The 27,515-nt window shown below is 50.4% G+C and overlaps 1 protein-coding gene across 2 annotated transcripts; it reads right to left on the bottom strand.

The window, feature by feature from the left end:
* Positions 1-9,777: 9,777 nt before the first annotated feature.
* On the bottom strand, positions 9,778-17,650 carry LOC146587690 (uncharacterized). Of its 2 annotated transcripts, XM_085319162.1 has the most exons (6): positions 17,462-17,647; positions 13,748-13,799; positions 12,068-12,255; positions 11,338-11,496; positions 10,898-11,008; positions 9,778-10,086 (listed from the first exon to the last, which is right to left on the bottom strand). In XM_085319162.1, exons 1-6 carry the CDS (start codon positions 17,606-17,608, stop codon positions 9,973-9,975), a joined length of 771 nt encoding a protein of 256 aa, XP_085175288.1. In that variant the 5' UTR covers positions 17,609-17,647; the 3' UTR covers positions 9,778-9,972. The 2 variants fall into 2 exon arrangements, with proteins under 2 accessions (XP_085175288.1, XP_085175289.1); XM_085319163.1 differs by lacking the exon at positions 11,338-11,496 and having other exon boundaries at positions 17,462-17,650.
* Positions 17,651-27,515: the final 9,865 nt, after the last annotated feature.

The raw sequence follows: 27,515 nt of genomic DNA on the forward strand, positions 1-27,515 counted from the left end.
AGCCAATGTCTGGGAGTGTGACGGCACTGAGCAAGCACAATAACAAAGAGTGTATGGGAGCTGTTGGGAACAGTGATATTCGCAGATGGTATGCAGCCCTGACAGAACTGGCTCCACTTTAAAGGGTAACTTTATCCTGTAATAACAAACAGGAGAAGCCAAGTTCCTCCCCAGCGGCACTTCCCTGGCTCCAAGCAGAGTGACACTGGAGAGAAAGCTGATCTGAGCTCCTGAAATGCTGTGCTGCTAGTTGGAATGAAAACCTGGCCAAGCAACTCTTAAACTCAAGAAAGTGCCCCTTTGAAGCCCTGCTTCAAAGCTGCAGAGCAGAGAGGTCAGCCTGGGACCTTGAGCAGCCTTGTACTGAGAGGGCTTAAGTTCGTGGATTCATGGGGACAAGGAAGGAGAGGATGTCCTTTTGCCAGTATGCCCGCTCTGCAGGGTCCTCTGCAGACAGAGAAAAGAAGGACTCTAGGATGGAAGATGCTGACTTGGGTGAAGTGACATTAGGACATCCTGCAAGTGCTTACGCCATCCCTTGCATATCTCTCCTTGCCACCACTGTATCTCAGTCCTTTTCTGAGTGCTAACAAGCCAAGAAGGTGTGCACAAGTGCTCTAGGGTGTAGCAGTGCCATACACAGAGTGGGGCCAGAAGGGCACAAGCAGCACCGCTGGGCCCATGTCCTGGACCAAACAATCTGGCTGGCTTCCTGACCGCCTTGCTATGCTGCTCCATGGCCCCAGAAAGGGCTATGACAGAAACCATCACAGAATCACAGAATGGGTAGGTTTGGAAGGGATCTCTGGAGACCATCTAGTCCAACCCCCCTGCTCAAGCAGGGTCACCTAAAGCATGTTAGACAGGGTTGCATCCAGGCGGGCTTTGAAGATCTCCAGAGAAGGAGACTCCACAACCTCCCTGGGCAACCTCTTCCACTGCTCCGTCACTCTCACAGTGAAGAAATTCCTGMTCAYRTTCAGGCGGAACTTCCTGTGGTTCAGTTTTTGCCCCATTGCCTCTTGTTCTGTTGCATGGGACAACTGAAAAGAGTTTGTCCCCATCCCCTTGACACCCTCCCTTCAGGTACTTACACACATTGATAAGATCCCCTCTCAGGCTTCTCTTCCTCAGGCCCAGCTCTCGCAGCCGTTCCTCATAGGGCAGATGCTCCAGCCCTCTGATCATCCTCATAGCCCTACGCTGCACTCTCTCCAGTAGCTCCATGTCTGTCTTGTACTGGGGAACCCAGAACTGGACGCAGTACTCGAGAGGAGGCCTCACCAGGGCTGAGCAGAGAGGCAGGACCACCTCCCTTGACCTGCTGGCAACACTCTTCCTAATGCACCCCAGGAGACCATTGGCCTTCCTGGCCACCAGGGCACATTGCTGGCTCATGGTCAACTTGTCATCCACCAGCACCCCCAGATCCTTCTCTGCAGAGTTGCTCTCCAGCAGATCAGCCCCCAACTTGTACTGGTGCATGGGATTATTCCTCCCTAGGTGCAGGACTCTGCACTTGCCCTTKYTGAACCTCATGAGGTTCCTCTCCACCCAGCTCTCCAGCCTGTCCAGGTCTCTCCAAATGGCAGCACAGCCCTCAGGTGTATCAGCCACTCCTCCCAGCTTGGTATCATTAGAAAACTTGCTGAGGAGGCACTGTGTCCCTTCATCCAGGTCATGAGAATCTGGTCCACACATCCAGGTCCATGCATGTGGAGAAGTGCCGGGCTGCATGGATGAATACCCTGGTCTCTGGGAACATCTGTGCAGTCCTCAGGTTTGCAGGGGGATCACACAGAGGCATTTGGGTGGTGATGTCCTAGGGATCAAGGGATGTGTAGGGGGGGACAACCACCCTGATGTCATGGGCCATACCCTGCTTTGGGGCTGAGCCCTGGAAGGTGAGAGGCCTGGGGGCTGTCCCAGCCTGTGGCATGCTCTGGACAATTTAACTCTATCTGCTGTCCAGATGGCCTCCAGTGCACACACATTGCTCAGGACAGGCCTCCTGGCAGCTTGGCACAGCGCCAACTCAGGGTGCAGCCACCTGGAAACTCATCCTGCAACAGCAGGAAATTCAGGCCTGGCAGGTGCTAGGGGGAAAGCAGCACCAGGGATCACAGGAGAGATCTGCACTGCTGTGCCCTGTATGGGCCTCTGCTCCCACAGGGAGAGGCTGACTTGCAACTGACAGAACAGCAGGACCCTACAGAGCCGAGCTGACCTGTGTGGCAGGGCTCTCCCAAGCAGGAGTCCCCTATGTGGGCCAAGGCCAGAGCCTGGATCATTTCCTTGGGCTGCTTGCACCTCTCCCCTGAGCTGCCCAGCCCCAAGACTTCCTCATGTCCCAGCTCAGACTGCTGAGGGCTCTTAGCCACAGGATGCAGGGTGGCTCAGCTAGGTGGGCCAGCAAGTGTGGGTCACCAAGGTTGAACTGGCAGATCCCAGCCSTGGAGTCAGGCAATTTCTCAGCCCTGGCAGAGAGCAAGTGCTGGAAGCAGAGGCCCATGGTTGTGTCAGCAGTGACTCAGCCAGCCTGTCTGCCAGTGCTAGTCTGCATCCTGTGATGCTGGGTGAAGAGGGGTGCCAAAGGCCTGGTCTAGCAGCACCATCCCCTTTATGGCACTGTGGGCTGTGCTAGCATGCTGTTGGCAAAGGCATGGCTCTTCCAGCTGTGCTAGCCTCCCTCTGGCTGCAAAAGGAGGTGTAAGGGAGGACAAACATCCTGCTGCAACCCACATATGCTAGATACACCATTCAGATTCAGTGATGCTGCTTTGGCACATCACTGGGGAGGCAGTGGCCCAGAGCAGCTCCATGACAACCCTAACAGGCCCAGGTAACATACCTCTGCTTCTGCTTGGCCTCAGCCACATGGACACYGATGCTTAAGAAATGCAGCTCCACAGTGGCCAGCACTAGGACTATACAGCCACAGTGTAGAAGGTAAGCTGTGCTCATGGGGTCACCAAGCCTTCTTCCCCAGCAGACAAGAAAGGGGCAACAAATCTGGCACTATTCAGTTGCAGGAGGATGAGGTGGCTTAGAGAAAGTTCCTCAAATGGTATCTGATCTTTGTTTATCCAAGAAGTGGTAGGTAGTAAAGGCCAGTACAGTCCAGGTATGTCCTGTCTCTTTAAATGAAGCAGGTGAAGTGTTACAATTTTCTTCCTCAAAAGAGCTTTTCTCCAAACTGTTTGTGAAATATTAAATTAAATCTATGCGAAGTTGGGCATGCTCAATGTAAAGCCGTCRCCACTGTGGTGCCTCTCCAGCTGGCCAGGGAGGCTTCCAGATGAAGCAGCAGGCAGGATTCAACTAGCTACRACAGCGAGAAAAACAAGGAGAGAAACACACACAAGTAAATCCTTCAGGAACTCCTCTCCCTACAGAAAGAAAAAAGCACAAGCATCCTTCCTTGCAAGGGTACYTGGGGGATAGACTAACAAGCCCACCCTTGGAAGACTTGGGGGAGACCTGCCACGAGGGTGCTACTGGGCCCCAGGGAGGTAAGGCCTGAAGTAAGCTTCTGCTACTGATCCAGCAACAGGCTTTGTAGCAACCTGCCAGGGTAGCTGGGAAGCCTTCCCAGCTCTGGATAAATGGAGCAGAGAGCAGCAGGCTGGGCAGCAGTGGGTTAAACCTGAGGTGGGATTTGGTGAGCTGCTTCCTCCCAGTTAACAATAATACCATGAGAGGAAGAGGGGATGCACATGGGCCTTGCAGAGCCTGATAGTGGCTGAGTAACCCTGGCCCCAGCTGCAGCAGTGCAGGAGGAAGCCTCAGCATGTTATCTGCTGGCCTCACTCAACCTCTTTGGCAGCTCTTTTACCGCAGGGACCAAGATGTGCTTCCTCCCATCAGCATGCAGTATGCATCTGGGCCAGGTCCTAGTGCTCTCATGGTAGCCCTGTGCCCTAGCACCCTTCTCTGCTTTTCCCAGCCTTGCTGCCACATCAGGCACCAGGGCCCAGGTCATGCCCACATTTCAAGCAATGCAGAAAGTCTACTATTCTGCTGGACCCCAGGATTGCAGCTCTGGGAATGATTACCTGGGACTCTGAGCCACACACATGAGGTGCTTCCCAGTGCAGAGTCATCCGCACTGTGCGTATCCTGCTAGCCCATGCTATGAACAACGTCCACACCTTGGCAGAATGAAGAGCCGTTCCAGCTGGAAGTAGGCACAACCTCACGTGAGTGGGATTCCAGGTCCTGGCTGAGGTTCCTGCAGTTATATCTGCCCATACTCCTTGTCCTTACCCTCCTGGCTGAGGTCTGCTGCATCCAGAGCTGCTCAGACCAGCTGCCTTGGTTACACTGGTCATCACTCCTCTTGCCTGCTGGGCTGCATCTCCCAGCACTTCCTCATGTACTGGCCATTTCTGACCTTCCTCCTGTCTGCTGTTCCACCTCCCACAGAGCCATGGTAGTCAGATCCATGTCATAGGAACAGCCTTTTTTCCTTCCCAGTCTCTTTCACTCATCACTTCCTGGAACTGGCTTTGCTTTCACAAGGGTTCTGCCATGTACTGTTCTCCCCACTCTTATATGGGATGCCATCTCTCTAAGATAGTTTTGTGCTGATCCAGAGCCCCAGATCTCTGCCCTGGATGTTTGCTCTGGGGCTCCCTATGTCCTTCCCACTGCAGTCCCAACCCCATGGGCATTTCTGACCACAGCTCCTAGAGCAACAATCTTTGCCAGTGGCTCCTGGGCTGCAGCTGATGGAAGGCCTGGAAAATGGGTCTTTCCTGATAGTAAGGTGTTCCCTGAAGTCAGTCCCTGGGTCTTCGATCAGCACTGGGCTCACCAGAGCAGATAGACATGATTGCTCCCAGACAATCTTGCAGCCCACAGGGCCTGACAGGACAGCCAAAACTGCTCTGCCTTGTGGGGGGTGATGGAGGGGCTTGCTTAATTCAGGATGCCAGTGGGGCTGGGGGAGACAGGCCCTGTATAGCCCCCATATAAAGGACCCCTCCAGATTGTGGTCCAGATTTCCCCACATTCCCATCATTCCCTAGCATCTGCCTGCGATGGTGACCAAGCTCCTCACTGTCATCCCCACTGTCTGTCTCTTCCAACAGGTTGTTTTTCTTGGGACCTTGGTTTCAGCTTCAGGATGCTCTGCAAACCTGTCAACTTCTCCTGTGACTGCAGCCCCTCTAGATCTTGGACCTGGCTGTGAGGAGGCTGGACTCTCGCCATCATCTCTTTGCTGYTCCCCATTAGGAACAGGAAGAGGTGCTTTGGAGGTGTGTACTCCCGGCTACTTTGGGGAACTCTGCAGCATCGTTTCTTCTTTTTATTTCTGCACTGCAGGTGCAACCATCAGCTGAGAGAAGAAATTCTTTGATTACTTTGGAGCTGGGTCCTCAGTGCTGATGTGCCTGTTAGAGGCAGGGCAAAATTGATCTAATCTGCTCCCAACCAACAACTTCAAATTAGAGACATGCTAGGGAAAMCCTGCTTTTAGCTGCTAAAAGCAGATGGATCTTGAGTCATCCTTGCTCTCTCCCAGCTTGCTTCTACAGAGTACTAGATGGCCTGAAAGAGCTTATCCTTCATGTGCCTACTCTGAGTCCTGTTAAAGGATGGTGCATGAGGTGGCACACGTCAGCAGGTTTTCCAAGAATGCTCAGCCACAGCCCTTGCTGTCTCTCACTGCCACTAAAGTACTGGTACTGCCAATCATCCTTCCACAACACAACAGGGTCCAGAAAGGGCAGACACAGATGAAGGATGAAACTGTGGGCATACTGAGTAAGAAATCTGTTCACAGAATCACAGAATGGGTAGGTTTGGAAGGGATCTCTGGAGACCATCTAGTCCAACCCCCCTGCTCAAGCAGGGTCACCTAAAGCATGTTAGACAGGGTTGCATCCAGGCGGGCTTTGAAGATCTCCAGAGAAGGAGACTCCACAACCTCCCTGGGCAACCTCTTCCACTGCTCCATCACTCTCACAGTGAAGAAATTCCTGATCACATTCAGGCGGAACTTCCTGTGGTTCAGTTTTTGCCCCATTGCCTCTTGTTCTGTTGCATGGGACAACTGAAAAGAGTTTGTCCCCATCCCCTTGACACCCTCCCTTCAGGTACTTACACACATTGATAAGATCCCCTCTCAGGCTTCTCTTCCTCAGGCTAAACAGGCCCAGCTTTCRCAGCCGTTCCTCAGAGAGCAGGTGCTCCAGCCCTCTGATCATCCTCATAGCCCTACGCTGCACTCTCTCCAGTAGCTCCATGTCTGTCTTGTACTGGGGAACCCAGAACTGGACGCAGTACTCGAGAGGAGGCCTCACCAGGGCTGAGCAGAGAGGCAGGACCACCTCCCTTGACCTGCTGGCAACACTCTTCCTAATGCACCCCAGGAGACCATTGGCCTTCCTGGCCACCAGGGCACATTGCTGGCTCATGGTCAACTTGTCATCCACCAGCACCCCCAGATCCTTCTCTGCAGAGTTGCTCTCCAGCAGATCAGCCCCCAACTTGTACTGGTGCATGGGATTATTCCTCCCTAGGTGCAGGACTCTGCACTTGCCCTTGTTGAACCTCATGAGGTTCCTCTCCACCCAGCTCTCCAGCCTGTCCAGGTCTCTCCAAATGGCAGCACAGCCCTCAGGTGTATCAGCCACTCCTCCCAGCTGGGTAACCCATGGGATTACTTCAACTAGGACCCTGAAGAGGCCAAAGTCCGCTCTCCTGAAGTCCAGGGTTGCAATCCTGCTTATTGCCTTACTTCTTTCATGCATGATCCTGTGTGAAAGACCATCATGTCTGGTCACCAACTCCACCATCTCATGGTCACTGCAGCCAAGGCTGCCCCCAACCTTCAAATTTCTAACCTGTTCTTCTTTACTGGTTAGGACAAGGTCCAGCAGGACATCCTTCCTCATAAGCTCTGTTCCTGTCCTGGCGAGGGAGTGTAGCTGAGTGGAGAGGCCATGAGTATGTGACCAGCCTCAGTGCCCCTTGCACTGGCCAGGGGACCACCAAGATCTGACACCGYCCAGAGCTGGGAGAAAAGCCCAAACACAAAGGGAAAGCGAGCAAAAGGGATTAAAGGCAGGAAACATCAGGCAGGAGAGGAAATGGGGATATAATCAGCTGCATAAAGCACAAACACTCAGAACAAGAGCAAATGAAAAGTCAACACCACTTGGTAAGCATTTGAGCAGAAGATCTAGCCTCTTTCTGGTCTTTCCAGTGAACATGCATCCCAGAGCAAAGTATTTGGGCATCCCTGGTCTCTGAGGTACCATGACTGGCATAGCTTTTGGAAACTCAGCTCTGGACAAGTCCCAGCTCCCTGGGATGAACCGAGTGTAAGACTTGGGGAGCAGCTGGCCTACCTTGGGATGACAAAGCACCCAGAGATGACTCCTTGTTGGGAGAAGAGGTTTGTGGTTTCCCTGGAAGACATGATGGGGGACAGAGTCTGAGTAGCACTCGCCCTAGTCTCCTGTTTACTTGAAAACTGGGGCCAATGGGACTTGCAATTCACCTGCTGCACAGGGGATGTCCAAGTGCCAGAATGGAAGACTCTGCTGGGCTGGGCTTCCTACAGGCAATTGCTCAGGGTACTTCAACACGTAACACTGCCTTGAGGCTTGTTCTCATTCCCAGCAGCCAAGCTTCTAGAAGTGCAAGAATAGGCTTCATCTACACAGCTTCCCATACCTCCTACTCCTGGCTTGGGCTCTCCTGGAGCACACAGGGCTGCCAACTTCCCAGAAGACCTGCCTGTGCTGGGATGTCTCCATTCCCAGTGGGGATGATGACAGAGGTGCTCATCAATTTGCCAGCCTCTAGCATTTTGCCCAGGCTTAGCCAAAACCCCACTGCCATGGCTCATGGGCAGCCATTTTATGCCCTAGTGCTCACCATCACCATCATTGCAGACAGTCCCAGCAGTGGAGCTGATGGAGCCTGTCCCACCTTCTATCAATCCCATTTCTCCATGTTTGGCCAGGAGAGAAACTGCATCTGTCTCCTGGGGCTGGCAATGATGTTGGGTATCAGAGTGGGGTTACAGGTGATAAACTGCCTGCAAGCAGTGGTGGAATCCCTAGCATAGCCCTCCCTACCAGTGCTTAGCACATGACKTGAGGCAAGAGGGAGAAAACTCACAGGATGAGATAAACATGGGGAAGATAGGCATGGAGCCAGCCCACAGCAGCTGGCTGGGCTCCAGCTAGCTTGTGTGGAGCAACTAGGACAGGAGTGCTTCTGTACTTCTGTAGGAGTTGGCATTAGCCCCATGATAGGGATAGAGAAGTAGAGCCCCAGTTCTGGGAAAGAACASGGCTGGAATCCAGGCCTCCTGGCTCCTGTTTTCTGGAAAGAAACCATCCTTTTGCCTGAGAAAGTGCCTGCAAAATAAGGGATTCCTTCTCCATCCAGAGGTGGTCCTAACACCCCTGAACTTGGTAGGGGCAGTTTGCCTCTCCTTCCATGCCTGGCTGGGCACCATGACTGCCTGGGACTGCTGGAAACACGGTACATGGAGCCATGGACACAAGCCCATGAGATCTGGCAGCATTGCTACCTGCAGCCATAGGAACTTCATCCCTGTAGCAAAGCAAGGATAGCCCATGTGATGCACAGCACCAGATTCCCAGGCATGGGCTGTGGCTTAGGCTGCAAGTGGTCCCTGCTGTCCCCCTTCCCAACTGTTAGGCTGCCAAATTGCCAGTGGCTTGGGAGGAACCAGACCAAGTGAGGAAAACCTCTTCACCGCCTGTGACTCACCTGGGAGGGAGGGGCAAGCCTGTTCCAGAGCTTGTCAGCTCACCTCAGCAGGGCAGAGCCAAGGCCTCAGCCCAGCAATCTGCCCCTCATGCTCTGTGTGCCTGTGAGGGGAGTCTGCATCCCTTCTGCAGAGAAGGTATGACCCCAGAGAAGCCCAGGACCAGAGGGAGAGCAATGCTTCAGCCACATCTCAAGATTAGCCAGGAGATGTGGTAGCCTCTGGAAGAAGCAGCAGTAGAGAACTCTGGGCTTTCCTCTCCTGCAATCCAGGTAGTTCTATGTACCTGAAACTTGGCCTGGTTTTGAAGGAGTCCCCAGCTCTTTTTCCCCAAGATCCTCCCCAGGAAAAAGCTCTTCCCAGAAGATGCAGGCAGGGGAAGAGCCCTCCAGCTTTCTGAAGCTGGGAAAATCAAGTATTGCCCCCCAAATCCTTTTCTTTGGGGGTGATACCACATCCTGGGCAAATTCATGATGTCCAGGGCTGTACAACTCATGGAGAAGCCCTATCTGCTGCAGAAAGTCAGTTTTTAAGGTAGATGCTATTAAGGTAGATGGCAGAAGCCATTCCCATGCTGTACTTCCCAATAGGACTGAACTTCCTCCAGCCAGGGGTACTGCGCCCAGTTGTGGCTCTGATACTGGAACGGATGGTAGCCTGAAACTGCAAAACGGGAGCATGGTGATAACATGCTTCTCATTCTATCCCCAAAGCCGCTCTCAAGGACCTTGAGTCTAACTCAAAGACCCTCCAAGAAGTCTGCAGCAAAGAGGCTGTGCTGGTGGCAGGCTTTGGTGGAGGCATGGAGAAACCAGGCTGAGCCATATGCACTCAGTGGCCGTGGAAGGTAATAGGGCTTTGTGCTAGTTAAATTGCTCCTGGACCTTTCTTGTGTTCAGAGCATCCCAAGGCAAGGCAGACAGACTGCTATAATGCCAGATTATTTTTTGCAGGGGCCAGCTTCAGGCTAGGGTAGAGACAGCCTTGGCAGGGACACTGCAGGTGAGAGAAGGCACAGGTACTATTGGTTGCACTATGTTTATTAGTAACTCCAACACAGGGATCACAGACTGTCCCACGTGCCTGGGGTGGGGTGGTCCATCCCAGGCAGCTTACTTGAAGGCCACAGAGGGCTGAGCAGGAGATTCAGTATACCTAGAGTCTCCTGGCATTGTGTGGTCTCTTGCAGGCGCAGGCAGTGTGTGTTGTGCTGCCTCTCACCAAGGAATAGCTTTGCCTTCCCAGTTGAGCAGGCTCCCGCTGTGCTTCTCAGACAGAATCGGCAGTACAGACAGCAGCCCCCGCACACTTGTGTCCACTGTCAGGTCAGCCTGCAATGATCCAGCAAAAGGCATGGGTGAGGAGCAGGACTGAGATGCTATAGCCATCGCTGGCCATCCACCAGCACTCACTCAGCTTATGCACATCCACAGCAAGGCTCCTTCTGCCCCAACTCAGTGTGAGAACCGCAGAAGGTGGGACAGGTCAGTTATGTGAGAGGGTAGCAGGTACCACACACTYACTGGCAGCTCAGAGAGAGGTGGCCTGGGCTAGGAAACTAGCTGCAGACTTTGTGAGCAGGGACCATGTACAACAGCTTAGTCAAGCAGGCCATCTAAGCAGGCCATCCTGCTGCAAGTGTGATGCTACATGCAGGCTTCTCAAACCTCCAGGGCTGCAGTGACAGCCCTCCCCAAAACACGAATCCTGCAGTGTGAACAGGATAACTGGAGACCTCCTAGGCCTGCAGCTCTCAGAGGAAGGTGGTGCAGGGTAGGAAAGTGCTGCTCTGTTCACCCCTGCTCCACTGAATCCAGGTTCTCTGCTCTGCTGTCCAAAGCCTCTACCCTCCTAAACAGATCTTCTACTAGCCCTGGATGTGCCACCTTGGCACAGGACATGTGCTGATGTTATTTCCTAGCGTGCCCTTACAGTGAAATATTTCTTGGTTAGTGCATACAGGCTCTACAGAGCCTTAGCACAGACCCAGGCAATTTGTGGCCTAGCAGGCAGCTCCTTCTCACATGCATCCCTCCTCCCAATAGCAGTCTTGGCAACCTGAGACAGCTCAAGCATGAATGTGAGTTTCCTGGGCTGGATCCTRTATGTGGGCCCCCTCACCCCTGCCCAGCCAGAACCTACCTCCTGGGTGCCCATGTCGGTTTTCACCCAGCCAGGGTGAAGCGCCACGCAGAGGATTCCGGTTTCCCCATAGGTCAGAGCCTGGCACTTGGTAAGCATGTTGAGGGCAGCCTGGAAAAGGAAGGGAGCATAAGCAGCAAGCAGTGCTTAGCAGTAGAAAGTGCCACACACCAGGCTCCACTCCAATGTTTGCCTCAAAGTAAAGGAGAAAATCCAATGCCAGGTCTCCAGGAGAAAAGGCAGAGCATGTGTCTTCCTTTAGTGAGCAGTGGCCAGGTGGGGGCTGCGCACAGAGATGCCCAGAGAACTCAGGTTGCAATTGGTGCAGTTAAGCCCCTCCATGTCACAAGCTCAGGTGCTGCCAAGAGACCAGGCCTGGCAAGGGCTAGCTCTTGCTCCTGCTGAGCCCCTGAGGGCAGGCAGGTTGCTGGTCTCCATACCTTGCTGCAGCGATAGGAGATGACAGGCTTGTGGAAGGACTCAGATGTTTTCTGGATGGACCCCATAATGGTGGAGATGTTGATGATGGCTGCCTTGCTGCAACTCAGTCCCTTCTCTGTGCTGTCCTGGGCAGCCTTCTTCAGCAGGGGAAGGAATGCCTGAGGAGAAGCAGCATCATGGGRTTCCTTTGCCTTGAACTAGCCCCACTTCTGGCAACTGCAGCTCAGCTTCTCTGTAGCAGGGAGGATGAGGAGGAACAGTGGGAGCCAGGGTGTTCTGCTGCAGTGGCCCTGCCCCCTCCATCCCAGGGCCCTTTGCAGAGTAATCTGGGATCTCTACCATGACCACAGCAAAGAGGTGTGTGGCCAAAGACATAGGAAATGGAAGCCAGGCCCAGACTCCCTGCCAAATGGCTCCAGTACCAAGGGGGAAGCTCCTGCACCACAGAAGCTGCTGTCAGGGTGAAGCACAAAGATGCAGTTTAGCTCCCTGCCCTGGCTTTGATTTCACCACAGAGAAATGGTGCATAATATTCTGACTCTGTAGCACCAGAGAAACAAAGGCAGTTTGTCCTGCAGGGTCTGTGCTGCCCCTCTCCAGGTCTCAATCAGCTGCACGCTCCTCCAGAGATGTGCATGCAGCCATGCTCTCTGTATCTCAGGCTACAGACCCAGCTACGCTCAGCTGGGCCAAATTCCCCCTCTGTGGTGACTTCTGCCCCAGTGTTACCTGGGCCATCAGCAGTGGCCCCACTGCATTGGTCTTGTATGCCCTTATCATCTCTTCAGAGTCCACTGTCTCCAGCGTCACTGGGGCATAAATGCCAGCATTGTTTATCAGCAGATTCAGGCCTGCGCCATTCAGCTTCCCCTCCACGATCTTCACTGCATTGATAATGGCTGAGGGATCTGCAACGTCTGCAGAGACAGAGGACAGCGTTTGAGAGCCATGGCTGACCTGATATTCCACCACCACAGGTGGTGATGTCTCCATTTCCTTGTAGAGCCAGAGGAGTCTTGGGGCTGACTGCGGACCAACAATGCTCAGTGATGGATGCTCCTGTGGAAACCACAGACTGGACTTTTTTAGRCACAGGCCCTTACTCAAGTCATGGTGGATGGCCAGACCATGGCACACTCAGACTGCTCTGGGTCTGCTGCACAGGCTGCAATCCTAAAGCAGTGCCTGTCCTACAGCAACACCTGCTCTCCTGGGAGAGCCAGTCACAGAGGCCAAAGATGCTAACAGGCTTGTCCAGTGCTGGTTGCACCCTTCCATACAGGGGAGGGCTTCAAACTGGGCTCCTGGTGCAGAGGAATGAATCCCCAGGACTGCCCAYTCTCACACATGTGACAGTACAACCTGACAAAAAGAGCTGCTCCTGGCACCACTTACAGCTGGTCATCAACAGGTTCATCTTGACTGGGCTTAGCAGGAGTGCTTGAGAAAAAGGCTTGACCAGCCACCACCCCTGCTAGAGGGACATCTGATTTTTGAATGCTAGGTATTTTTGTAACCTCTGCATCCAGGGTCCATCCAAGGYGCCCAGCAGGAGACAACACTGAACAACTCTGTGTCCTGACCGTTGTGATCTCCCATCTGTGGACACCAGATGGTGCTGTGCAACCATCTCAGAGCATTCTCAAACCCACAGGCTCCAACAAGTCCTACAGCTGTCTCCTTCATCCCATAGAATGAGTTCAGGGTGCCCCACCACCATCAGCCCAAGGGCCCCCTCCAGGGCATCTCACAGGGCAAAGCCACCCTGGAGACAAGCCTGTGGTGGCACAGTGCTGCTGTGCCTTCCCTGCTGTGTCAGGATAGGCACTAGCAGCCCTGGCCTCCCATTAGTGGACAAAGTTTCTCCTTACATAATTTCTGAAGAGCCGTCAGACAAAGTGGAAGGAGGAACAGTCCCCACATGGGCCGTGTCAGGTCCTACTGGACCTGTCAGGTCTGCTCTGCAGGACCTATAGCCCCATGCAGGGTCTGGGACAGCCACACAACTTTTCAAGGGAGTTGCCTTTCTCCTAAAGTCCTCCTAGTCTTGCAGGCATATCTGAGACTTGGGGTCGACATGACTCAGTTGCATCAAAGTGCAAGGAAGCAACAATTCTGCTAGTGGAATTGCAAGTGCCAAGGACTAGTCTCAAGTGTCTCCCAGTCCTGTGGTCACATGACAAAGGGTCTCCATGGAGAATGGTACTGGGGGCAGGGAGACGCAGAGGCTGAGGCAGGTCCAGAGGAACTAGGCTTTTGGTAGTGGCACTTGAAGCCTAAGTGTTGGGCAGCTCTTAAGAATTGGAGCCCAATACAGAGCTGGCAGGTGGGGAGGAAGGGAGAGAAGGGAAAAAATGGGGCCTCTGTGGCTAGCAGTGATGTGTCCACTCAGAGGCAGAGTGCACCTACCCAGCTTCACAAGAACCAGATTTGGATGCCTAGATGTCAGATCTCTCAGCTCCTACAAAAGGAAACACAGAAACAATCAGGGTACCAATCATCATCCACCCTAAGAGAAACATCTTGCAGAGGGCCTTGCCTTCTTCCTAGGCCAGAGGGAGTAGATTAGTCAACACTTGTAAGTGGCTGCACATGGGGCTTGTCTAGGTGCTCAGGGATTTCCTAGGCTCCATGACACAATAGCCACATGCGCAGAGCAAATTGCAGTCACAACTGCAAGGTGCTGTGGCCACTCTTTCAAAGGCTGCTTGGGTCTACATGCACAACATAGCCAGATCCACAGCAAAGGATGGGCACAAATTATTAAGGACCAGCTTACCTGGGAAATGATGCAAGCCAACCGGCAATAAGACCAGAAGAGTCTCCCAGAAGCTGCTGGAAGTGTTACGGGTCTGGGAATGAGCAGGAGTACATTCCTGCCATTCCTGATGCTGTGCATCATTCTTGCTGCTGCAGGTGACTAACCCCTGTATTGTCCTGTTCCTGGCTTTCCAATTTGTTCAACATTTCYCACCACAAGCATCGTAGTCACCTCCAGCAACTCACTGTCCCTGCATTTTCATTCAGGTATTTTTAGCTAAAGAGCAGTGGGTTATGCAAATCCATGCCTGTTCCAATCTCTGCTGTCACCTGCTGAACAGCTGGGCCTGGATGATGAACGTGAAGGCAGCAAACATAGCTTTGGGGTCTGCACCTAAAGCACCTTCACACACATGCCAGACACAGATCCGCATGAAGATGGGGCAGGGACAAGAATTACAAACACAGTAACATATGCTTCCTCTAAAAGAACCTGGAGATTTGTCACTTCTTTTTCTTGTAATTGGCTTAAAACAGTATATTTTATCATATGACACAGTTTGTCTGTGAAAACCCTGAGAAAGTAGGTTTAAAATAAATAGGGAGCTGCAGGACTGAGCAAGAGCTCCACAGACCCGGACCAAGAATGGTTTGTGTGCTCCTAGGTCATCAACCCCTGAGTTTTGCCATGTTCAGCAGCACTGATCAAAGAGGGTAGGAGCACTGTCCTAAGTGCCTTGTCAGACTCAAAAGGCTTGAAGGTTGAGGAAGTCTTACCTAGATCCATACAGCACAATCCCAGAACCCATTCTGCTCTGGACACTACATCTTGCCCACTCAAGTGAAATGAAGCACTTTGCAAATTTTTATTGGTTACTTTTGCCCAAAGGTAAAAGGTTCAGAAGCCCTTTTCAAAAAGGATAAAATACAAAATTAAACTTTCAGCTTTGTGATTCTTGACAGCTTTTTGCCTTCTTCCAGTACAGTAGGTTTTAAATGACTGAAATCAAACCACTACGTTCAACCTGGCTGTAATGATTATCTTTTATAACTATTTAAAATCTCTAACAGACAAACCCACAGAGAATGTGAGAGAGGAAATGCAAATCAGTGATGTTTCATAAGCTGCTGCAATCCCTTGCGCTCATCCTACCAGTGTGGAGTGAGAGAGTCACTGATCCTGGTGGTGGTCTGAGCAGAGTTGTTCCCTGGGGCTCTGTGATTCACCATCAGGGTCTGCATTCCCACATTCCCTCTGGGCACAGAAAGTGATAAAAAATACTTCTAAAGAATTTGCAGTGGCCAACAGGCATTTTTCCTCTCATAAAGTGTTTTGTCCAGCTGCTGACCTCGAGAATCTCTCAGCTCCCTGGGGTAAGTCTAGCCCCACCCATTCCCCAAAATCTGATCCAGCCATGAAGGGGCAGAAGGAGTGAGTATGGCTCTGACCTGGTGGAGGGTCACCCTACTCTCTGGGTCCCATGGTGACTGACTTCAGTAACACCTCAAAAATGCTGCCCTCACCCTGCCTCAGCTGTACAAGGTTTAAAAAAGCAAGTATCCTGTGCCTGAGAGCAATGCACAGTGACCCTCTGGAAGAAATCAGCTCTGGGACTTGCAAACAAGTCCTTTGAGAGAATGGGGCAAAAATGAGGGACCTGAGCTAGCTTTCACCCATTCAGTTTGGGCACCAGCAGCAGCAGGAGTTCTTTGCCTCTGAGCTGGCAGCAGGGTTCCTTAGTTTCACTGCACTGTGACTACTCACAAGTCAGAATAATGCAGGCAGCAGGCATGAGAAGAGCACACCATCCCAAGGACTCTTTAAGGAATGCTTCCYGTATGCTCTGTGCTGGCCCCTGCACATGGCCAAGTTGTGAGAAGAGGTAGCAAAAAATTAGCCAGAGCTTGCCATGTCATAGCAGTTGTCTCTCCTGATATTTTAGTGGAGCTGACTATATGCAGGAAAAACAAAACTGGCCTTGGTGGAAGTAAAGGAAACTGGAAGTATCATGGTGCTTTGTTCCCATGATTTTCTACTAAAATAACATGTATGTGTCTCATATTTCAGTGAGGTGGAAAGCAGAGGAGGAAAAGTCCCATGACTCTTTCAGACTCCATGGGCTGTCAGCTCATCAACTGCCAGATTTTGTGGTGATCAGTAGCATATCACAGAATTGMCAAGAGCAGCATCACTGTGACTCCCATGAGATCAGACAGTTGCAGCTGCCACAGAGTCAGACCCTACTTTGCGCAAGCTGAACCAATGACTACAATGCATGGGGAAAGGAGGAGGGTTGGTTGCAGCACTGACAATATAATCTCAAATAGCTCAGCAGAGGAGTTCAAGGAGAGTATGGGCTTTCTCTTTTCTCACCTCTGTCAGCTGCATAAGAGACTTTCAAAGGGACTTTGATATCAAACACGCACTGCAGGCAGCACTCAGTGCACAAGAGGCATGAGATTCCTGTGTAATTCAGAACATGATTTTTTTTTTTTTTTTTTTTGGTTGAAGTTATCTAAGCATGTTTTAGGGGCAGAAATGGAACACAAGAAGTTCCGCCTGAATGTGAGCAGGAATTTCTTCACTGTGAGAGTGATGGAGCAGTGGAAGAGGTTGCCCAGAGAGGTTGTGGAGTCTCCTTCTCTGGAGATATTCAAGGCCTGCCTGGATGCAACCCTGTCTAACATGCTCTAGGTGACCCTGCTGAGTGGGGAGGTTTGACTAGATGATCTCCTGAGGTTCTTCCCAACCTTACTGATTCTATGATTCTATGTAACTAATAGCAACTTCCCATGCCCAGAGATACTGCCAACTTGTTCAGAAGTCACTACATGACTGCATCCAGCCAGTGAGCTCAGAGCACGGGGCCCCACATGGCAGAGCATTGTGCACCTCCAGACTGCCTAACAGTACAGCTCCAGGTCACTTTTCCTCTGCCTGCTGCCTTGAGGAGATATAGCACCCACCCTAGCTCCAAGGGCAGCACAGTACACTGGGCCTGCAGCTACACCTGTGCAATACCTGACCCTGATGCAGAAGCACCCCCGATGCATGGCTTGCCAAGTCCAGGCTGCAGCTGGGGTCTGACTCACACTTGAGTGTGACCCCTGGGGGAGTCTAACCTGCAGCAGGGGTCTGACTGCAGGTGGGGACCGCCCACAGCCAAGTCTGGCTCCCAGCTAGGGTCTGACCACGGCTAGGGTCCCACCCACAGCCCAGCCTGTCCCGCAGCCAAGGCTGTCCCACAGTTGGGCCAGGCTKAACGGCACTGGAAGGCGCTGCCTGCTGGCCAAGCTGCCTGTGGCCCGACTGCTGCTGAGGCAGAGCAGGCCGTGGTCGCAGCCCTGGCACCGCACACTGACCTGGGCGCGTGGCCCCTCGGGGTCCCGGCATGTTGCGAAGATCCAGGCAGGGGGCCGGGGCCCACTCAGCAGTTGCTTCACCAGCTCCAGCCCGATGCCGCGGTTGGAGCCAGTGAGCAGCACAACACGAGCTAGTAGCGCCGCCATACCCTTCCTTGCCCTGGGAGTCCCAGGGGCTGGCCTGGCCTGCTACGGCCCTCCCTCCTGGGGCTGTCCCGCAGCGGAGGCAGGGCCTGAGGGGCGGGGGAACGAAGCTCTGAGCTTCAGGCGTTCTGGGGAAGCCAGGGGAGGCCCAGCAGCACAGAGCTGCTGGGGGGGGGGGGGGCACGGTGGCCCCTGGCAGGGCCTACAGGGAGATTTACCCGGAACGGCCTCAAAGGCCAGATGTCCCATGAGAGCAGCCTGTGCCCAGACATCCCAGGCTGAGGTCTGTGTCCTACCTCCACCCAGGCTGTTTTGGGCCAGGGTCACGGGTGTGTGTGTGCACGCGTGATGATTTTTCTCACTTAAGATTCAGCCCAACAGCATCAACAGACAAGCTGGATTTGAAACATCACCCAGGGAGGCCCTGAACACAGCTTCAGGGCAAACGCATGTGCCCTGGGGTGGTGAGCCCAGTGCTCATTCGACTGCAGCCCACAACCCCTGCCACCCTGTCCACTGCCTCTTCCCAGAGATCTTGCTCTTACTTACTCTGAAATAGCAGCCCCAAGGGTGGCCTAGGGTTCCCACTGGGAAGAGTAATGGTTTCTTGGGGAACTCTCAGTGGACTGAGATTCTCTAGAGCTGTCTCAGCAGGTGAGAGGGGGCTTCAGATCTTCCCATGAATGGGGTGGGGGGGAGAAGGACGGAATTTCCAGCATCTCTGAGAAGCTAGGTTGCATCTCCAGCACCSTTGGCATAGAAATGTGATACATCCACAATCCTGGGAAGGAAAAATTCCCAGTCTTGACTCAGGAGTTTACAATTTTTCAGGAAGGTACCCAGTATTTCACAGTTCTTTCTTATGGCTTACACAAAAATCATCCTGAATTTGCCCTCTCCGTGCTATTCAAATCATGCATCCATGAAGTAAGCATGCTGCGGTGTGAGGACACAGATGCTCCATGAGACTTTCCCTACCTTCTTTGCTGATGAGCATCAGGAATCTAATTCAAAAACTGGACCAGCAGCATGTAAAGGAATAAAGCAAGAAGAAGGCTTGGTAGCACTAGGGCTGGGAGAAGAGTTGCAAAGGGAGAAATGAAGAGAGACTGAGTATCAATGTCAATTGAAAGATAGCATGTGGAAGCGACTTACATGTTCTAACTCTGTTGTCCACCCAAATGGCTATTGATGTGGTGGATTTTCTTGTTTGGTTTTAGTTTCAGCTATTATATGGCAAACTGCATGCACAAACAACATTAAAATCCCATTATGGTGATTGTACAATGAGAAGCTCACCAGTGAAGTAATCACTGAGCAATTCATATTTATATATATATAAAAATGTTATTATTTATGTTGCTAATTTTCGTTCTTACTTGGCAAACACTAGACAAAACACCTCTAATACYAATAAATAAGCATATAAATAATGATATCATATCAATCTGGCAAACTATCAGGTTACTTGTGCTGACTTCACTCTGCTCCACTGCCGTTCAGTGGCATTGCTGTGCCTCTGTTCTCCAATTTGCCTTATGACCTAAAAATGCTTTGAGAACCCTTTGATTTTTATCAGCTACACCGAAATTGGGGTTTACTAAAAATAAATCTTTGATTGTGCCAATGAATACTACAAAGCAGAAACCTTCATTATAACATAGTTTTTAATCAAGGTCCAATTCTCCTTTTCCTGCCTTATAAGGTTCTCAAGCCATAAATTAGGTGATTTGTCACCAGGAGTCCTGCTCCATCTGTTGCAAGAACTGGAAGATGTTTAGGAAGTTAGGAGGGGTGCATACAAAGAAACAGTCTTGATAAACTGCACTGAGAAGTGGGTTTTTAGTAGCATATTACACAGATATCCTATTACAATACTGTGTGTTGTGGGCACATCACATTAACCAACTCTTTGTAGCTACTCGCTTCAAGAGCCCTGGAAACAGGGATTGCCTGTGATCTGTTGTGTAGAGATGGTTAGCATGCACAGCCGCATCTGAAGTTGGTAAGAACTCTGTTCTGAACACAGTTAATGTGAGTCATGAAAAAAATCATGGTCTACGCATCTGAAAATTAATACTTCACAGACACTGCTTACCTCACTTTTATGCTTCAGTTCTCCATGTTCAAAATAGAGGAGTATACATTTTTTGCAAACTTCATTAGTTAAATGTTGTAAGGCTGCCCAAAGGTGATAGAGAAATGCAAAAAAGAAAAACTAAAACCAAAAACATTAGCTTACCTGAGTGCTTTATTTTCTCAGCAACATAAAGGCCTTGGTGATCTCCTAGTGAATATGACATGATGGCCTTGCTAATGCTGCCTGGTAAAACCTGTTTCTGATATTACTGAGTTTTGGAGTGTTTGAGTGTTTAACTATAAACATGTTTTTCAAACATTTCTGTCTGTAACTTCTACCCCCTTTGGAGCCTGAATATTTTACACAGATGGTAGTAACAGACCTGACTGTATCTTTTTGCACACCAAAGCAGTGGGAAAAATAGGTAAGAAATCAAAAGAAGGTTGTTATAAACACGGTTGTTATGAACAAAGTGGTGGGAAGTATATTAGAAGGATCCTTAAAGCCCACATATTTTCTTGTTTTGAAGCAGCAATGAGTACAGGATAGCAATAATGCTACCGGTGTTACAACTTGAGTTACTGTCTGTGTTATATATTCACTTCTTTGATATGAAGGCACAGTTCTTAGTTCTTTTTGGCAAGTTTAATTAAAAAGATTGCAGAGGCAGGCTTCCACACCAATCCCAAGTATCTTAAACCCAAAACAAATACAGGATTTTCACTTGCACCTTTTTATGACCCACTTGAGTAGAGGAATTTTTCGGAATAATCATGGCATGTACAAGTGTTTTCAGCTAATTAAACATTTACATACAGTCAAACTTGTTGATTACTTACTGCACTTACGTTTCACAGTAACTTAGAGAGATCCTGGGTTCTTTTTGTAATATATTCCTGTTTTCATGAAACATTTTCTTTATTTAGGGACATTTTCTTTAATCGGAAGTATTTTCTTTAATCGAGGATTTCCCTGTTTTGCTAGGTGAGCTTATCCCCACTTACTAGTCAGTGGAAGCATTTTAATTTCTTATTCTTCAGGGTTTTGATTTCTCGGTTGTTTTCCATTCATGGTTCCTCACTTCTTGCTAAGTGCTAGGCTATGTTGAAGCTGAATACTAAGCTTGTTGCTCTGGGACACTGGTCTTTTTGTGTCTGCCTAATGCGATTGACACAGTTTGGGTTGAATTTATCTTCCCCTCCACCACTTGTTCTACCTCTTTACTGCCATGCTACCCTCAGCTCCTCTCTGATCTTGGTGACCACTGGCTTCCTGTGAACATAGCTCTGCTATGTCTTTACAAAACCCTCACTGCCCACTGTGACTGTTGTTTCTCACTGCAGCCCCTGATGTTGTCCATATGACACTTAGATTTAATATCCTGTCCCACTTCTCGAAGTTTCTGCTCCTCAGAAACAGGAGATGAAACTAAGCCATTCCTTGCAAAGGAAGAAACCCTACTTCAGCCTTGAGATTTTTTTCCGTGTCTGTCTCTGATGTGTTCTCTAGTTAAGGTTTCAGTCAATGTTTGGGTCCTGCTATCTGAGAGGTTTGGCTCTCATCACTGACCAGAGAGTGGGGACTGGTAAAACACCTTCCGAGGAAGGTTATACGTTTTGACTTTAGCAAAGAAGAGGGGATGGAAAGGAGTTTTCTTTTTTCCCCAGCATCAAAGAGGGGCTAGAAAGGAGAGTTCTTTCCCCCAGCATCATCACCATCCGTCAGGCAATAAATGCCAACTGTTCTTGCTGGCTTCGCTTTGTTCTTTCATTACAATCCACTGATGTCTATCCAAGAAACTCACGAGCTGGTCATTAAGCCATAAGTGTTTGTAAGACAGGGGTATATCTTTTTGTCACGTAAGAGAGCCCATTCTCAGACATCCCTGTTAATAAATATAATATTGGGGGAAAAAAATCTTGTCTGGTTGTCCATTGGAACAGGTTGCCCAGAGAGGTTGTGCAGTCTCCTTCTCTGGAGATATTCAAAACCCTCCTGAGTGCGACCCTGTCTAATATGCTCTAGGTGACCCAGCTTGAGCAGGGGAGTTTGGACTAGATGATCTCCAGAGGTCCATTCCAACCTCAACCATTCTGCGATTCAGTGATAGGTCCCTCTCATGGCATCTTCCAAATTCTCCCTGAGAGTGGTAGGAAAGAGGCCAGTGGTGGATCTTGGACCCTAGAAGTATGGGTCTGTCACTCTGCTTGGCTCCTAGTGCTGCCACCGGTGCAGTACCACAACTGGCAGGTGGCTGAGACCTCTTGACTACTCTCATGGTGTGGATTTACCCCAGAAAAGTGCTTCTTAGGAAGCTTCCTAGCTGACACAGAATCCAAATCATGTGGTCCAAGTCAGGTTGTGTGCGGAGTCTGAGCACTGTAAAGCCTTTTCAGGGAAACACATAAATGAAAAAAAATTACCACATAATTTGCTGAAGTCTCTGTAGGGGTGTTCAAGCTGCTGCATTTGCAGCTGGCTCTCCATGTCTTCCTTGATGCCAGCCAAACCTGGGCATTAGACCAGGAGTCAGCTGTGTCCAACAGACTTCTCAAGCTATGCAGAAGGTCTCCCATAGGGAACATGGCTGTGTTGATGTCTGCAAGTCTAGTTCAGAGTAGTCAGCACCCAAACTGTCTTTTTTGTTTTTCTTTTTTCCCCCGCTCTTGCAATAGAAGTCCGTTCCTGAGAAACCGGTGTGGAGTGGCTGAGTCAGAGCTTTGCACTTTTTCTTTGCATTTGCAGGGAAGGCTCTGTCTCCATGCTTTCTCTCTGTGCCTTTCCCAATAGTTTTAAAACTGACACAGGGCAGTGCAGGACATCACAAAATCTTCTGCTCAATGGACTTGTGTCCATATTTGGGCAACCAAATCGAGCTCACAGTGTCTGAAACTCAGTCCAAGTCTGTTGTGCTCTGTCTATACTTGGGATATGAAAGGCAGCAGTTAAAAGGTGTTGATCAACCTTTTTTAAACTGTCAAGTTAGAAGGGACAGCAAAGTTTCCTACAAATTAGTGCCTCTTCCTTGACTGATCTTGTTATCTCAGCAGGTGTAAAGTCTGGCCAAAGATTTTATTTATTTATTTTAAAGCTCAGGCACCAAGAGTCCTCTCTTCTGTGTGGCTGCCTCTTTTCACTAAACGTTAGGACTTAAGCTGTCCTTAGACCTTCACCATCTGTCAAACGTGGCCCAGCAGTTCGAAGGAGTCAAGARTGATTAAGTTAGGATGCACAGATAGAGAAGAGACTGGTTCTCCATCCATGTCATTACCTAACCCTCTTTTCTGTAGGTGATCAGGTAAAGAAATCCCTGTTATCTTGCCTTGATATCCTTCTAATCAAATATAAGGAGGTCATTAGGGTTAAACATCAGCCAAGATCAGGCTAAAAGCATTGGTGACTGCCATATCACGAAGGAAAAATGTGCTCCATTCAGTGAAGTCAGACAGTTTTTAGTCAAAAACAGAAGAGTTAGAGAGAGAGTCAAGGAAGTTAAGAGCAATGAAGAAGTGACAGGTGAAAGAAGAACATCACATGCTGGGTTGCAAGAAGGCAATGCTGGTGGTTTGTTCTGCAGGTCTTTTGTGGGACAACCTGGGATGGGATTGGAAGACAGGGGAGAGCAGAGCAGCCTCCTGCAGCTCCTTCTGGGGGGCTTTGGAAACCAGCAGAAGGGGAATGCTTTCAACCTCCGACTGGTGTTGTATGGGAAAGACACAGAAATGCTGTGAAGTTGTCAGGCCCACCTGAGCCATGGGGCACCCTGCATCCCTTCCAATGGCTGCTCCCTCCCTCCTCCCTCAGCACACCTTCTCCTGGGCTCCTGCATCACAGGGCCAAGGTCCTAGAGGTCAGTTCTGTGTGTTTGAGAATGTTAAGTGACCTTTGCCCTTTGGAGAGATGAGGGCTGGTGCCCAGTCAGGAACTGGGTCCTGGAGACCCCAAGACCCCATGTAATGTCTATGTGAAGATAGGTTGCTTCTGGGTTGCTATGACTTATTTGCCCAGTCTCTTTCCCAGGGTATCCATATATTACTGCATTCTGGGAAGTGGGCTTMGCATTTCCTACCTCTCCTTCCTATAAGTGGCATGATTTGGCAAAATTACTACAAATGTCCATTCCTTTATATTTTTCCCAAGCAGAAGAGATCTAGTCCTCAGTCTCTCCTTTCCAGAGGCCATTCTGTACATCTGCTTAGCAAAGCTCCATCCCGTCGCGTTCATGCACACTTCCCTCATTCGGCTCTCTTCTTTTGAGAGAGGGAAGCCAGAGCAGCATGCAGCGTTCTRGAGGTGGGTACAGCATGGGATAGATCATGATGTCTTCTGTCCTCTGTCATGTTCCTTCCTCAATACTTTCTAGCACTGGTTTGTGTTGCTGAGCAGTCTGTGGATCAGGAGTAGTCAGCATGGATTCACCAAGGGGAAAGCCTACTTAACCAAYTTGATAGCCTTCTRTGATGGAATGACTGGCTGGGTAGATGAGGGGAGAGCAGTGGACATTGTGTACYTTGACTTCAGCAAGGCTTTCAACACTGTCTCCCATAACATCCTCCTAGGCAATCTCAGGAAGAGTGGGTTAAACRAGTGGGCAGTGAGGTGGATTGAGAACTGGCTGAAAGTCAGAGCTCAGAGGGTCGTCATCAGTGGTGTGGAGTCTAGTTGGAGGCCTGTGGCTAGTGGTGTCCCTCAGGGCTCAGTACTGGGTCCCATCCTATTCACACTTTTTCATCAGTGACCTGGATGAGGGGRCAGAGTGCCTCCTCAGCAAGTTTGCTGATGATACCAAACTGGGAGGAGTGGCTGATACACCTGAGGGCTGTGCTGCCCTTCAGGAAGACCTGGACAGGCTGGAGAGCTGAGTGGAGAGGAACCTGGTGAGGTTCAACAAGGGCAAGTGCAGAGTCCTGCACCTAGGKAGAAATAACCCTGGGCACCAGTACAGGCTGGGGGCTGATCTGCTGGAGAGCAGCAGTGCAATGAAGGACCTGGGGGTGCTGGTGGGTGACAAGTTGACCGTGAGCCAGCAATGTGCCCTGGTGGCCAGGAAGGCCAATGGTCTCCTGGGGTGCATTAGGAAGAGTGTTGCCAGCAGGTCAAGCGAGGTGATCCTGCCCCTCTGCTCAGCACTGGTGAGGCCACATCTCGAGTACTGTGTCCAGTTCTGGGTTCCCCAGTACAAGAGAGACATGGAACTACTGGAGAGAGTGCAGCGTAGGGCTATGAGGATGATCAGAGGGCTGGAGCACCTGCTCTCTGAGGAACAGCTGCGAGAGCTGGGCCTGTTTAGCCTGGGGAAGAGAAGCCTGAGGGGGGATCTTATCAATGTGTGTAAGTACCTGAAGGGAGGGTGTCAAGGGGATGGGGACAAACTCTTTTCAGTTGTCCCATGCAACAGGACAAGAGGCAAAGGGGCAAAAACTGAACGACAGGAAGTTCCGCCTGAATGTGAGGGGGGATTTCTTCACTGTGAGAGTGATGGAGCAGTGGAAGAGGTTGCCCAGGGAGGTTGTGGAGTCTCCTTCTCTGGAGATATTCAAGGCCTGCCTGGATGCAACCCTGTCTAACATGCTTAGGTGACCCTGCTTGAGCAGGGGGGTTGGACTAGATGATCTCCAGAGGTCCCTTCCAACCTTACTGATTCGATGATTGTATGAGGYGGGGGGAGAAGTTGTTGCAGAGAATCAGCAAAGGCTTGGACACTGTTTTCTAGGTAATTACTGACCGTTTAGTGCCCCCCTCAACAGCACGTATCATGGTACGCAGCTCTACTCTTACTGCTGCAGGGACCAGGGCATCAAAACAGACATCTTGGGAAGGCAGCGTCTCTGGGAGGGGTCATGCCAGAAGCCATTGCTGCCACCCATGACAGACATATGGCAAACGTGGAGCACACATGATATTTGTGCATGGCTTTGTCAGGTGTTCTAGTAGCAGTGGGAGCTGGGTTTAAATTCTGAGAGAGAACTGCAAAGTGCAGCCAGTCTCATCTGTGACTCAGAAATTCAAGCAAGCCAAGCATCTCCTGGAGCATCTGGCAGGTCTAAATTCACCCCTTGCAAGTTGTCACCAGGTTTTTGAAAGTCTGCAGAGGTCTGGAAAAGCAAATCTGTTCCCAGATGCTCTGGACACTTTCCCACTGCTCCCAACTGCCTCCTCCATTGCCCTGTGGCTGGGAGGTGTGTTTCTGATGCTTTGTGGTCCAAATCTGACCAACAGTACAATGACCCCAACACTACACTGTGAAGAAAGCCGAGAGAACCCCTGAACGGTGCCTGCATTACTAGCATACACTCCCACCTGTCCTCGCGATGTGCACAGACATGCTCATTCTCCTCCCATCCAAACTTAGTTGACCAGAGATGCTCGTACCACTCCCCAGCCTCAGCCCACTGCAGGCCCCTGATCCTCAAGGTACAAAGCAGGAACCAGGATCCCTTCCATCTGAACATCAACACCAACCAGAACTTTAACCGGGACAACTGAAGTGCTTACACACAGCCCTGAAACCTGGCTGAAAACCTGCAGCCAATTCAGTCTCTTCTGCCAGGTTCTCAGGAGATGGTGGCAATGGGTTTTCCCCCCAGCCATCCACACCAGTCTAGGTGTGGAGACAGCCTTGGCATCACCAGGCAGTCTAGCACCAGTTCTACCAGATGAGAAAAGTCCACAACATCTGTGTTTGCCCTAAAGGTGGTTCTTCCCCAGCATGGGGAGTGGTACAAATGAGACAGCGAGGCTGATGGACTCAGACAGGGTCAGAGACAGGCAGCTGATTCTAAAGGCTCACAAACATGGCAATTCAGAAACTATTCACTGAGGCAAAGACCACTGCATCAGTCCTAACTCTTTGCCACTGATTATCCCCATATTTCAGCTAAATCAGGCAAGCTTCAAAAGGAGAGAGAGTGTTACCTGTTATGCTTGGCATAACAGGAGTTGTGGTGTAATATGTGAATAGAAGCAGCAAGCTAAACAGCAAATCCTGCTTGGAGCAGTAGCTTGATTTTGTTAACAGCTTTGATTTTTGATGTCTTTACATGGATTTGTCATGCTCACACGCACCTTTAAAACTTCAGGAGCTCCTTACCTGTTTCACTACTCTTTCTGTTGGCTTTTCTGGCCTTTCCTTTGACCTGTTAAAGCTCACTGTCCTTTAACTTGACTTTACTGTGCCAATTCTACTTCTATGGAACAATAACTTATCAGGCAGCTGGCTCTGTGCAGGCAGTGATATGCTTTCTCTTGTCAAATGGGTACGAGGGGAACAGGGCCTGACTGACTGGTGATCACACATGATCACATATGTTGGAGACAATAAACCTAGCCGAGGCTAGAAAGATTGCCAAAGAAATCACAGCCTATGACTGTCTGCCACAGAGCTGTGTGCTCATGACCAGTTGGAAGGCAACTCAGCAAAGCTGAGAGCCTTTCAAAAYGAGCAAGCAAGAAAGAATCTGGGAAGCCTGGATTGATTATCTCAAATAGGAGAAGATGTCAAAGAAATGCTGTGTTGTATCACTAATCTGAACACTTGGGGAGAGGGTCACCCTTTGGACAGTCTTTTGTCTGTAATTTTTCACTGTAGTGCCCTGGCTGCTACTACAAGTCTTGGTTTGCCAGCTAAGAATGGAAAAAGCAAGACACTCTGGCATACAGCAACCCAGAGAAACAACTGTTAAGAGGAACTGTACAATCTCACACCACCAGAAGGAGAGAGACTGACATGGGAGGGTTCAGCACTGAGGTGTCTGGAGGTGGAAGAGTGAGGTGGCACAGCTCCACAGTAATAGGGCAGATTTGGATTTTGGACACTGAACAGGCAGGAAG

This window comes from Rhea americana, unplaced genomic scaffold, assembly GCF_003343005.1.
Source record: "Rhea americana isolate MKP2758 unplaced genomic scaffold, rheAme1 scaffold_572, whole genome shotgun sequence".
NCBI classification, from domain to species: Eukaryota; Metazoa; Chordata; class Aves; order Rheiformes; family Rheidae; genus Rhea; species Rhea americana.

Bases quoted from the DNA above. Each gene is read 5' to 3' on its own strand.
- LOC146587690 (XM_085319162.1), bottom strand. From the start codon at position 17,608: ATGGCGGCGCTACTAGCTCGTGTTGTGCTGCTCACTGGCTCCAACCGC. The intron at 13,800-17,461 runs GTCAGTGTGCGG...TTCCTTTTGTAG, and splicing joins CCGAGGGGCCACGCGCCCAG to GAGCTGAGAGATCTGACATC. The intron at 12,256-13,747 runs GTAGGTGCACTC...CTGTCTCTGCAG, and splicing joins TCTGGTTCTTGTGAAGCTGG to ACGTTGCAGATCCCTCAGCC.